This window comes from Mandrillus leucophaeus, unplaced genomic scaffold (genome assembly GCF_000951045.1).
Source record: "Mandrillus leucophaeus isolate KB7577 unplaced genomic scaffold, Mleu.le_1.0 Scaffold25, whole genome shotgun sequence".
Lineage (NCBI taxonomy): Eukaryota > Metazoa > Chordata > Mammalia > Primates > Cercopithecidae > Mandrillus > Mandrillus leucophaeus.
In genome coordinates, this window is record NW_012102587.1 from 6317323 (window position 1) to 6331320 (window position 13998).

Sequence of the window (13998 nt, forward strand, 5' to 3'; positions counted from 1 at the left end):
TTACAGTGCCGTACAGAATAGTTTCACTGCCTAAAATATCCGCTGTGCTTCACTTCTTTATCCTCTCCCTCCCCATGCCGTACCCTTGGCAACTACTGATTTTTTTCTTATCTCTGTATATTTTCCAGAATGTCACTGAGTTGGAATCATACAGTATGTAGACTTTTCAGAATGGCTTCTTTTACTTAGAAATATACATTGAAGGGGTCAGGCACAGTGGCTCATGCCTGTAATACCAACACTTTGGAAGGTGGAGGTAGGAGGATCACTTGAGCCTGGGAATTTGAGACCAGACTGGACAGCACAGTATGACCCCATCTGTATTTAAAAAAAAAAAAAAAGAAACATGCATTGAACATGCATTGAAGGGTCCTTCATGTCTTTTTGTGACAAGTCATGTCTTTCTAATCTCCATTAATCTGAAACAGTCCCCCACCGTCTTTCATTTTTGATTATATTAATTTTTAAAGAAAAATGTAGGCCAGTGTCTTATAGAACGTTACATAATTTGCATTTGTCTAGATTGTTTTCTCATGATTAGATTCAGGTTAAGCAGTTTTGGCAAGAATACCATGTAGGTCAGGGGTTAACAAACTACAGTCTGTGGACCATATATGTACCACTTTTGTGCTTTAGTGGTAGAGTTGAATAGTTGTGACAGACACTGTCAAAGAGATGGAGACTCGCCCACAAAGCCTGAAATGCTGATTCGCTGGCCTTCCAAAATAGTTTGCTGGCCTTGATGTAGGTGATTCTTCCTTGTATCACATCAGGGAACACTAAATGTCAGTTTATCCCTTCATTGGTGATACAGATTTAAATCCTTTGGCTAAAGGTGCCATCCACCAGATTTTCCTGGTGTAAAGGTATCTTTCTGATTTATAAGTAGTCTATGGAGTGATAAACGTTGAGACCGTTTACGTATCTTGTTTCTAATGGTTTTAGCATTTATTGATGATCCTTATCTGAATCATTGGTGGTTGAAAAACTGATTTTTCCAATTCTGTGATTCTCTCTACATGTATTATCTGGCACTCTTCTGTAAAGAAACACTCCCTTGAAGCCTCTCTTTTTTCGAAGGGAATACAATAATTTGACTGCAGCACAGTCGTAACGTGTTATTGTCTTATCACATGAGGCAGTTCCTTCAACATATTGTTAAGGCAATGCTTTCTTGTTTTTACTACTCTACAACAGGATGTACTGCAGATTCTTTAAGTACTTAACTCTATAATTTTAATACACAAAATAATACATGGCCTGGCATGGTGGCTCACACCGTAATCCCAGCACTTTGAGGGGCCAAAGCAGGAGGATGGCTTGAGCGCAGGAGTTTGAGACCAGTATGAGTAACAGAGCAAGACCCTCATCTGTACTAAAAATTTAAAAACGTTGGCTTGGCCTGGTGGTGCCTGCCTGTAGCCGACCTACTTGGGAGGCTGAGATGGGAGGATTGCTTCAGCCTGGGAGATCGAGGCTGCAGTGAGCCATGATTGTGCCACTGCACTCCAGCCTGGGCAACAGAGAAAGACCCTGCTCAAACAAAACAAAACAAAACTATTTTTATCATCTCCGGCTATTAATCTTTGGAATGAGAGTATAACAACAGAGCGGGTGTGCTAACCTAGGGATGGCAGGTGGCTTCTTCTAGGAAGGCAGTAATAGTGGGACTGGGGAAAGATAGAAAGGTTTCAGCTGTTTCCAGATTGTTCTACTTAGTTAAAAAAAATAGTAAAGGATCTATAGTAATATGACTACATGTTAACATTTGTAAAATCTGGTTGGTGGGTTAAATGAATTTTTTGTTCTACTTTGTGCTTTTTTATAATTTAGATTATTTTATAATTAAAGTAAAAAGCATCTTAATATAGCTTAACCTTGGAATCTTACCATCATATCTGATAAAGATACCTTATCAGGTTTGAATGTTGGTGCATAGTTTTGATTATTAGGTGTTTGGTATTCTTTGTCCATATAGATTAGTCATTGGTTTAGTTTTATTTTTTTTCCTTTAGGTGTTTATGCTTTCTCAAAGGTCTTCTAATGTAGATCTAGCATCCAATAAGTTACAGATTGTACCACTTCTATTTTTAGAGCCTTTAAAACTGTGAGGCAAAGAATTATTTTATTGCCTATTGATATTTCAGTGGTTTTCTAGACTTTATTGATTTTTGTATTGAAATGTGTGTTTTAACATTTCAGACTCCCCTGGGGCATCCTAATTTTCAGTAGTATATTTGTTAAGTTGCCTAAATTTTTCCACTGATTTTTTTTTATGGAGACTTAATTGTGTGAGAAAAGTTACTGGTTACCTTCTCGTGACCTTCCTTTCTATTAATGAAATATTAAATTAGTTTTTGCAACATTCTGAAGTCTTAAGTTCAAAGGTGGGAAAACATAAAATGAAAGAATAACTCAGTGCAAAGTGGGAAATAATTTTCAGAATATAATAGATATGTCATAGACTTTTGCTTTCAGCCAAGATGGAGTGGGACCAGGGGACCAGGCTTGCTCTTCTATATTAAACAACTAAAAAAACTACATATAATATATAAAACAATCATTTCCCTGGGATCGGGGAAACAGGCAAGGTGACCCCTATGATTGCGCCACTTTCCAGGCCACAGGGCGGAGAGAGGGCATTCAGCCAAAGCTGGTGGGTTCCATGAGTTTAGGAGTCAGAGCTGGCAGTCTGGAGTGGAGCCTGGAGAGTTCACAGGGCAGAGTACAGGAACATAGAGAGCTGTACAGAGAGATGGGGAGCTCTGAAGATTCGCAGAGGAACTTTGAAGGTATGCAGAGTGTGAGTCTTCAGTTGTGTATGGATCAGTGCAAGCAAATAAAGAAACCACTGGAAGCCTGGGAAAGAACCACCTAAAAGTAGTAGAATGAGAAATGCTCGGAGCTCCTACAGGGCTGGGAATAGATTTTATTCCACCTGTTGGAGCGGAAACCTTGTTATTCACAGGCTGTCGGGCAGAGTATCCAGAAGGGTGTTGCTGCAGTAGTAGAGCAAAATTAGCTGTAGACTGAATTCTGCCCTCCTCCCACCTAACAAAGTTCAGAAGCACAACTTGAAAGGATCAAATTGTTTCCAGGTAATTTAACTGTATCCCAGAAGAAAGCTCAAGAAAGCTTGCAGGAATACAGAAATATTCAGCACCCAACAAGATAAAATTTACAGTGTCTGGCATCAAATCAGAACTTACCAGACATGCAAAGAAGCAAAAAATATGATCCATAATGAGCAGAAGAAAAAAAAAAATCAATTGAAACCAACCCAGAAATATTGCAGGTGATAAAATTAGTCAACAAAGATGACAGAGATAATTATGACCATACTGCAAATGTTCAAGAAGCTAGAGGAAAGATTGAGCATGTTAGCAATGGAAGATATTTAAAAATACCTGAATTGAAAATAGTGTCTGAGATGGGTATACACTGGACAGGATTAGCCTGCAGATTAGATGCTACAGGAGAAAAGGTTAGTCAACTTGAAAACTTAGCAATAAAACAATCTAAGATATAACACAGAAAAAGACTGGAAAAAATAAAGCAGTGGGGAGGCATGGGACAACTTCTGGTAGCCAAATATACGTGTAATTGGAGATGGTGAAGGAGAGGGGGATGGGGGATAGATGATATATTTGAAGAAATAATGGTTGAAAATTTTACAAATATGATAAAAACTAGAGACTCACAATTCCAAGCAGTTCAACAAATCCCAACCAAAAGAAACATGAAGAAAGCCACACTAGTGTATACCATAGTCTAACTGCTTAACTGGTGATAAAGAAAAAAAATCTTAAAAGCAGCAAGAGAAAAAAGAACACATTACATAAAAAGGAACAAAGATGAAATTGACAGCTGACTTCTCATCAGAATCAATGCGTGCCAGAAAGAAGATACTGGATTAACTTTTTTTTTTTGTTTGAGATGGAGTCTTGCTCTGTCGCCCAGGCTGAAGTGCAGTGGCACAATCTCGGCTCACTGCAACCTCTGCCTCCCAGGTTCAAGCGATTCTCTTGCCTCAACTGCCCAAGTAGCTGGGACTACAGGCATGTGCCACCATGCTCAGCTAATTCTTTTCGTATTTTTAGTAGAGATGGGGTTTCATCATGCTGGCCAGGCTGGTCTCGAACTCCTGACCTCAAGTGATCCACCTGCCTCAGCCTCCCAAAGTGCTGAGATTACAGATGTGAGCCACCACGCCCGGCCTGGAGTAACTTCTTTAAGGCAGTTAAGGAATGAAGCCAACATGAAGATGTTTTCAGATATACCAAAGCTGAAAGAGTTCATCACCTGGAGATCTGCACTGTAAGAAATGTTAGAAGGCCTTCTTCAGACATAAGGAAAATGATACCAGATATAAGTCTGGATGCGCACAGAGAAATAGTACTGGAAATGGTAAATACAATAAATATAAAATATTTTTTCTTAGTTTAAAAAAATTTAAAAAATATATTTGACCATTTATAGAAACACAACCACAATGTATTGTGGGTTTTGTGGGAAATTTATGACAGCAGTAGCACGAAGGCCAGCAGAGGAGAAATGGAAAAATCTTTTGCTGTTACAAAGTGCTATAGTATCATTTGGAGGTACAGTGATAAAGATGTTTACTGTAAACCTCAAAGCACCTCCTGCCTCCCAACCCCATAATCTAAGGGTTACAGCTAATGAGCTAACAAAAGAGATAAAATGGAATCGTAAAAGATTGTCAAATAGACAATCCAAAAAAAGAGAGAAAAAGGGGAAATAGAGAACAAATGGACAAATTTAAAGGAATAGCAAGATTTTAACCATATCAATAATCACACTGAAAGTAAGTGGTCTAAATACCCCAATTAAAAGACAGACATGTAATAGGAAGTCCCAATTATATGTTGCCTACAAGCAGTGTACTTTAAAGATAAAAATCAAGTTAGAATAGAAGGATAAGAAAGTTATACCATGCTGATATGAATCCAAAGAAAGGTGGAGGGACTATATTAGTATCAGATGAAGTAGATTTTAGAGCAAAATATTACTAGGGATAAAACTATCGCTTCATAATGATAAAGGCATCAATTGAGAGGACATAACGATGTACCTAACAACTGAATTTCAAAATAAATGAAGTAAAAACTCATACAACTGCAGGAAGAAATAGATGAATGGAACAAATAGAAAATCAGTAAGGATCCGGAGAACTGAAAAACACTAGCAACCCAATTAACTGAATTGACATTTATAGAATCTTGCTTTCAGCAATAATGGAATTTACACATTTCTTTCAAATGCACATGGAGTGTTTATGAATAGTCCAGACTTCATGCTGTAAAACAAATCTTAATAGATTTTAAAGGATTCAAATTAGACAGTGTCTGTTTTCTGTCCATAATGAAATTAGATTAGAAATCAGTAACAGAAAGATCTCTGGAAAAATCTCCAAATATTTGGAAACCAAATAACACACTTCTAAATAGCCTAAGGGTCAAAGCAGAGATCAAAAGGGAAAGTATTTTGAACTGAATGGAAATGAATATACAACTTTTCAAATTTTGTGGGATGCATGTAAAAATAGTATTTAAAAGAAAGTCTATAGTACTAAAACACCTAAATATTAAAAAAGATTTCAAATCAATGATTTCAGTCTCTATGTTAAGAAACTAGAAACAGAAAAGCAAATGAAACCTAAAATAATCAGAATAAAAGAAATAATAATGACTGCAGCAGAAAATAGAAAAACCATAGAGAAAATCAATGACAGTTGTCAAAGTTGGTTCTTTGAGATCAATAAAATTGAGGAAGCTCTAGCCAGACTGATCAGGAAACAGAGAAGATACAAGTTACCAGTATCAGGAGTGAGAGTTGTCATATCACTACAGACTTTCTACAGATATGAAAAGAATAATAAGGGAATGTTCTTAACAATTTAATGCTAATAAATACATTATCCTAGATAAAGTAGACAAATTGCTTGAAAGACCCAAACTATCAAAGCTGACTAAAGAAGAAACAGCCGGAGCAACTCTGTATTTTAAAAGGAATTATGGTTAAAAAACACTTCCACAAAGAAAACTCCAGGCCTAGATGGTTTCACTGGTACATTCTACCATATTTTTAAGGAAGAAATAATCTCAGTTCTGCAGAGATTCTTCCAGAAGAAGGATGGGAGCCAGGCACAATAGTACTTCCCTATAATCCCAGCTGTTTAGGAGGCTGAGGCAGGAGGTTCTCTTGAGGCCAGATGTTTGAGAACAACCTGAGCAACATAGTGAGATGCCGTCTCTTAAGAAAAAAGAAAAGGAGGGGGGGAATATTTTTCAACTCATTCTCTGAGGTCATCCTTACCCTGATGCCAAACCAGAGAAGTTTTTAGAAGAAAATAAAGCTACCAGCCAATATCCGTCATGAATGGAGATGTAAAACTTCTTGCCCAAACTTTAGTAAATCAGATCCAAAAATATTAAAAAGGATAATACATTATGACTCTCGGTTCTGCAAGCCACACACAAAGCCTAGTGCTGGCATGTGCTTCTGGTGAAGGCCTCAGGAAGCTTACTACCATGGTGGAAGGCAAAGGGAAGTCAACATGCCACATAGCATGTCACATGAGAGAGGAAGCAAGAGAGAGAGAGAGGGAGAAGATGTCAGGCTCTTTTTAACAACCGGATCTCATGTGAACGAATAGAGGAGGAACTCACCCATTACAGCATGGAGAGCACCAACCCATTTGTGAAGGATCTACCCCTGTGACCAAAACACCTCTCACTAGGCCCATCGCCAACATTGGAGGTTACCTGTCAACATGAGATTTGGAGGGGACAAAACATCCAGATTGTATCAATGACCATGTAGGGTTTATCCTAAGAATGCAATGCTGGTTCCACCAAAAAAAAAAAAAAAAAAAAAAAAAAAAAAAGAATCTGTGTAATTCGTCATATTAATAGTGAAGAAAAGAAAACTATAAGATTGTTTTAATTGAAGACAGAATCCAAAATCCATTCCTGCTAAAAAACTATTTCAAGCTAGGAATAAAAAGGAACTTCCTCTACCCGATGAAGGGTATTTATGAAAAACTGTTGCCTAACATCATACTTAATGGTAAAAGACCGAGTGCTTTCCTTCTAAGATAAGGAAGCAGGGACATCTGTTCATCATCACTGCTATTCAACATTGTAGTGAAGTTCTAGCCAGTTCATTAAGGCAAGAAAATGAAGTAAAAGGCAACCCTGTTTGAAAGGAGGATGTGAGACTGTCATTATTCACAGGCAATATGATTATCTATGCAGAAAATCCTATGAAATCTATACAAATGTTACAAACTGAGCTTAGCAAGGTTATAAGATACTAAGATATAAGATCAGTATACAAGAATTAATTGTATTTATAGTTATAAGCAATGTACAGTGGGAAACTGAAAAAAATGATAAAACATCAAAAAAATGAAAAACTTAGGATACATTTGGTAGAAGTGTAAGACTTTTACTCTAAAAACTTTAACTATCACTGAGAGAAATTTAAAGAGCCCTAAGTAAATGGAGAGGTATACTGTGTTCATGGATCAGAAAACTCAAAACTGTTAAGATGCCATGCGTGCTCAAACTGTGGTATTGATTCCAGTTCCAATCAAAATTTCTGCAGGCTTTTTTTTCTTCCTTTCAGATAATACCAAGCTTATTCTAAAACGTATAAGGAAAGGCAGAAGACCTCAAATGGTCATAACTCACAAAAAGAAGGAAAAAAGTTGAAGAAATTGCACTAACTGATTTCATGACTTACTGCTATAAAACTCTACTAATCAGTACTGCATATGTGATATTGGTGTGTAGGACTTGTTCGTTAATGGGAAGTGGAGTCCAGACACAGACACACAGATGTGTTAAATTGATTTTTGCTCAAGGTATTTTTGAGGACAGTGTAATTTTCCTAAACAAGGTATTAGGACAATTTGGTAGCCATGTGCAGATAAATGAACCTCAATGCTTACCTCCTACCATGTACAAAAATAACTCAAAATTGGCCAAGAACTAAATGTAAAAGGTAAAACTATAAAACATCTAGAAGAAAACAGCAACAAACCTTAGAGACTTTGATTTTGGTAAAAGTTTCTTAAATACAGCACAATAAGCACAAACTATGAAGGAAAAAAAATCAGTTGGGCTTTAGCACAATTAAAAACTTTTCCTTTTCAAAATATACTGAAAAAAAATGAAAAACCAAACCACGGATGTGGAAAAAATATTTGTAAAACATACATCCAACAAGGAACTATTATCTAGAATAATAACAATTAAAACCAGAACCAAAACCTCTTATAAGACACACAACACAATTAAAAGCGGGCAAAAGATTTGAATGGACACTTCACTGAAGAAGACATGTGTATGGCAGATAAGCACATTAATTAATACCCATCATTAGTCTTTAGTGAAACGGAAATTAAAACCACAATGAGATTACACAACACATCCGTAAGAATGACTGAAATTTAAAGGAGTAACTGTAGCAAGTTTTGACTAGGATATGGAAGAACTGAAACTCTCATATACCACTAGGGGGAATATTAAAAGGAACAGCCTCTTTGGAATATGATTTATTATTTCTTTCCTTTCTTTTGGAGACAGTCTTGCTTTGTCTCCTCTAAGCTGGAGTGCAGTGGTACAATCATAGCTCACTGCAGCCTTAACTCCTGGGTTCAAGTGATTCTCCTGCTTCAGCCTCCTGAGTAGAGTAGCTGGGACTACAGACACCACTATGTCTTTTTTTTTTTTTTTTTGAGACGCAGTCATGCTCTGTCGCCCAGGCTGAAGTACAATGGCGCGATCTCGGCTCACTGCAACCTCCGCCTCCTGGGTTCAAGCGATTCTCCTGCCTCAGCCTCCTGAGTATCTGGGACTATAGATGTGTGCCACCACGCCTGGCTAATTTTTGTATTTTTAGTAGAGATGGGGTTTCACCATGTTGGTCAGGCTGGTCTCAAACTCTTGACCTCAGGTGACCCACCCACCTTGGCCTCCCAAAGTGCTGGATTACAGGTGTGTCTTTTTTTAATTTTTATTTTTGTAGAGACAGGGTCTCGCTGTGTTGTCCAGGCTGGTCTTGAACTCCCAGGCTTAAGCGATCCTCCTACCTTGGCCCTCCAAAGTGCTGGGATTCCAGGTGTGAGCCCCTGCACTCTGCCAGCAGTTTCTTAGAAAGCTAAACGTACACCTAGCGTATGATCCAGCCATTCCACTTCTAGGTGGAATGACAGTATGTGCCTGTGAGGAATGAAAGTAATTTCCTCCACGTGAATGTTCCCAGCTTTATTTGTGATAGTGCAAGATTGAAAATGACCTTTACCTTAAGGAACATGTTTGTTTTATTCTAGTTCCTTTGCAGACATCTTTATGCGCATTTTTGCTAAAGCTCTTATCTCACCGGAGTGTGTCTAATGTCTAATCTGTCTTTCTGCCACTGTGGAAGGTAACTGCTTTAGTTCCCACCCTTCTAAGTGCTGCAGGAGGGGAGTTGAGAGGGCTGGGTTCTGATCTCAGCTCTTGACACCTTGGACTGACCAGGCACTTCTTGAGACCTCAGTGTTCTCCACTGGCAATTGTAGGCATTAAATTATATGTATTCTTTCATGAATGTTTTTGAGCACATGCTGTGTACCAGGCACTAGTTTAGGTTCTGACAACACAATGAAGAAAACGGGCCGTGGTCCCTGCCCTCATGAAGCCAGTTTGTGTTAATTTGCGATGGGCTGGACATGGTCTTAGGTTTTGAGAGGACAGCCCATGTTGTCATCTCCAGGAATTTATAAATTCATAGGAAATAGAGACAAAAATAAGTTAAAAGACAAAACTATAATTGTAAAACCTGTTATGAAGGTAACAATATCAGAGAAGACCCCCACTTTAGGCAGGCTGTCAGAGGAGGCAGCACTTCAGTCAAGATTTAAAGGCAGGAAGAGAATAGGTACATGCTGTGTCCTGGTCGTCTCTGCTCTCAAAAGTCTGGACTGAACATAAGACTGATTTGATTTCTTCAGTCGTAGACATCTCTAAATGATAATAGCTTCATGGGGCCATCTGTTCTTTACCTCACGGCTTTCTTCAGGGAGTTTCATTGTCTAATTCAGGAAATAAAAATGGCAATACATTAAATGGAATTAATTCTCCTTTCTGATGTTTAATGAATACTTCTTTGGCCCATAATTCACAAATGATTGAGACAGAAGAAGAATAAAATGAAGTGCGTATACTCTTGTAAGCCTAAGCCAGAGATTTCAAATTGGTGTCTGGCAGGGCAATTCCTGCCTCCAGAGAGGTTTCTTTTGGCCCATAGTGTTTTAAAAGTCAAGAAATTTCACCTAAACCCTAGACTTGTAGCACTGCCATTTAAATCTTTAAGTGTGGCCACTCCAGGCGCATGTTCCTACAGCACTGATCAGTCAGCACTGACTGGCAGAGCCCCCTTTGATGGGCGCGTGCTCTCAGATCCCACTGCCCTTCCTTGTTTGACCTGCTTCACTCACCTGTTGTCACCTGTCTGGCCCCCGGGTAAATTTATTTGACTATGAATCATCTCAGGGTTTTTTGGTTTTGTTTTGTTTTGTTTTGTGTTTAAATATCTCTGCCTGGGACCAGCCTACTGTGAATTGGATCCACTCGTGCCAGGCTGGGTGATTCTGACGTGTAGCCGGGTGAGGACCACACTCCTAGGACCGTAGCACTGGCTGGAAATGTACTTTTGTTAACAGCATTCACCACTGGAGCACACGCTGTCATGAGTGGGCAGCTCCTCTTTCACTCTGTTCCTGGAATACCTGGTAGTAGGTGCTTTAAATGCTTGTGACATAAATGAATAAATTCTATTTTAATTTGATATGTATTTGACCTTGAAAAAGCATTTTTAAAAACCCCACATTTCCTGACCAGGTGCTCATGCCTGTAATCCCAGCACTTTGGGGATGAGGTGGGAGGATTGCTTGAGCCCAGGAATTTTAGATCAGCCTGGACAACCTAGTGAAACCCATCTCTATTAAAAAAAAAAAATGCCGGGACTATGGGCATGGTGCTGAGTGCCTGTGGTCCCAGCTACTTGGGAGGCTGAGGTGGGAGGATCGCTTGAGCCCAGAAGGTCAAGGCTACTGTGAGCATAATCACGCCCCTGCACTCCAGCCTGGGCAACAGAGCAAGACCCTGTCTCAAAAAACCTTCACATTTCCTCATTTAGATATGTGGATTTTTTGGTTTGTTTTTAGTTTTCTTTAGTAGATAGCACATTCATGTGGTTTTAAGATCAAAATGTAAAAAGGAATATAGTGAAAAGTCTCCTTTCCCCTTCTGGTCCCTGTCTGACCAGTGCACCACCCCCTGCCCTCCCTACCACCAGTCAGCAAGTACAAGCAAATCCAACCATAAATTCTCATTTCATCCCCTTTTTACTCAAAAGGTAGCATCCTAAAAATAATGTTCTGTCATATCTCTTTAGCCTTGACATAACTTGAAGATGTTATCATGTTAGTAGAGAGCTTCCTTCTTTTTCTTTTAACAGTTGAAAAGTACTTTTCATTGTTTGGGCATATTATGATTTACTTAACAAGTACCTAATTGAAGGACATTTGGACTTCTCCTAACATTTTCTGCTGTGAGCAATGCTGCAGTTAATACCCTTCTATGAATGTCATTTTACACGCACATGTGTGCATACTATAATTCTATGATAATTTCTGGCGGGGCACAGTAGCTCACGCCTGTAATCCCAGCACTTTGGGAGGCCAAGGCAGGCAGATTGCTTAGGTTCAGGAGTTTGAGACCAGCCTGGACAACATGACAAAACCCCGTCTCTACAAAAAAATTCAAAAAATAGCTGGGCGTGATGGCATGCACTTGTAATCCCAGCTACCTTGGGGGTTGACGCAGGGGGATCACTTGAATCTGGGAGGTCAAGGCTGCAGTGAGCCATGTTTTCACCACTACACTCCAGTCTGGGCAACAAAATGAGACCCTGTCTCAATCAATTAATAAATTCATTCATTCTGAAGTGGAATGACTAGGTCAAGGAATATATGCATATATAATTTTTATACACACACACACACACACACACACACACACACACACACACACACACACATTTCTCTGTTAGGTGTTGTACCAGCAGATCTTATTAATCAAAATTAGTACTGGCATTTGGAATATGTTTTTAAAAGAATATTTACTGTGTTTTGTTTTGTTGTCTTTGCAGAGTTAGAGGAGTTATTTATTGGTTATATGAATTTTGGTAAGAGTAGTAAGATTGTTCCAGGTCATTGGTTTCCACTAACGGTCAAAGACCCATAAGGGGTTCTCAGATTCATATGCTAAACAAACATCAGCTATATATATATGTCTCACACAAGTGTATTAGTATATATTCTAACTATACATAGATACTGTTGTCTTTAATGAAATTAAAAATTCTTTTAATAGTGTTACTAAAGTCTTAGTTCAAATAGTAACAGCTCAACATCTTGTCAATAACTCTAATATTTTAGATGGTGATATGCTTTGTCCGTATCCCTACCCAAATCTTGTCTTGCATTGTAGCTCCCATAATCCCCACCTGTCAGGGGAGGGACCTGGTGGGAGGTAATTGAATCATGGGGGTGGGTTTTTCCCACGCTGTTCTTATGATAGTGAATAAGTGTCATGAGATTGATGGTTTTATAAAGGGCAGCGCCCATGCGCAAACCCTCTTGCCTGGCCATGTTAGATGTGCCTTTGCTCCTCTTTCACTTTCTGCCATGATTGTGAGGCCTCCCCAGTCCATTAAACATTTTTTTAAATAGATTACATAGTCTTGGGTATTTCTTTATAGCCGTATGAAAATGAACTAATATAGATGGCTCTTGGATTTCGGTGATGTATTCGTTCTGTGTTCTATCAGTTTTTTCAAAGTAACTTAGTCTGTAGATAGAGAAGAGTAGAACCAAAAGACTGTACATATTCCATGAGTGTCTATTTGCTTATTGTGTAATAAAAATAATCTTTCTCTTGTAGATGTCCCTTTAAGGACCAGCCTGCCACCACCATTCAGAAATTATAAATATGGTAACCATTTTTTTATTCTTTTAAACTATATATTAATACAATTTTGCATTAGTTTGTTACAAACATATTTTGTTTTCAAAAATGAATTGACTATCTGTAAATAAAAACCAATTTGGAAGTTTATTTAGAAATATAGGAATGCTAGTATGTTGTGCAAATGAATTGTAATAGTAAGGAAGTGACATATTTGCAAAGAATAGCATGTTTGGCAAAACTATGTTTAAAATGAGTTTCTCTGCCAGATAATTAGAAAAGGAAAATGATTGAAGACTAAGAATTAAAAGAAGGGATTTAACATTTTAAATGCCAGTAATTTGAGCATGTTATATCGTAGTTTTATATGTTACAATTGATGATTTAAAAATGGAGTAATAAGGCAAGAAGCTAGATGTCATTCATTGTTTGTTATAAAGATGGCACAGTTATTAACCTTCAGCAGAGGGACACTCACCAATCTTTGAATTTGAGACTTCACTTGAAAGGTATGATGCACCTAATACATATTTCTGTTAATTGGTGCAGACATTTTAAAGTATAAATTTTTTATTACCTTAGATTATTTTTTTGGAGTGGCTTTTCATTCTGTTCTCATTTGATAGAACAACTTATGACCTAAAATCCTTTGAAATCACAGTCTTCACCGTGTGTATGCATTTTAATATCCAGAAACTAATTGTAAGGTTATAAGGGGTAGTGAAGCAGAAGTTGAAGGCACTGAGTGGAAAGTACTTTGATTTATTGGGCTTAAAGAATTTACATACTCAATATTGAATAAGAGAAAGGAATAGAAAGGATGATTAAGGTAAATATGAAACTTCTCAATTGTGGCTTTCAAGGCTTTCAAAATACAATGTCTTGAAATATAGCCTTAAACTTGAATCAACTTACAGATGCCATTTTAAATTAGAATAGTTACATATGGTTTCCTTTT

General features: G+C 38.0%; 1 protein-coding gene across 3 annotated transcripts in view; it reads left to right on the forward strand.

Annotated features, from left to right (window-relative positions):
* The window catches only part of LOC105542078 (chromosome unknown open reading frame, human C2orf76), a 57432-nt gene that overhangs the window by 25379 nt on the left and 18055 nt on the right, over window positions 1-13998 (forward strand). For all 3 annotated transcript variants that reach the window (XM_011983447.1, XM_011983446.1, XM_011983448.1), the window contains one exon: window positions 13017-13067. In XM_011983447.1, the coding sequence (XP_011838837.1) occupies window positions 13017-13067 (51 nt within the window). The remainder of the gene's footprint in view (window positions 1-13016; window positions 13068-13998) is intronic.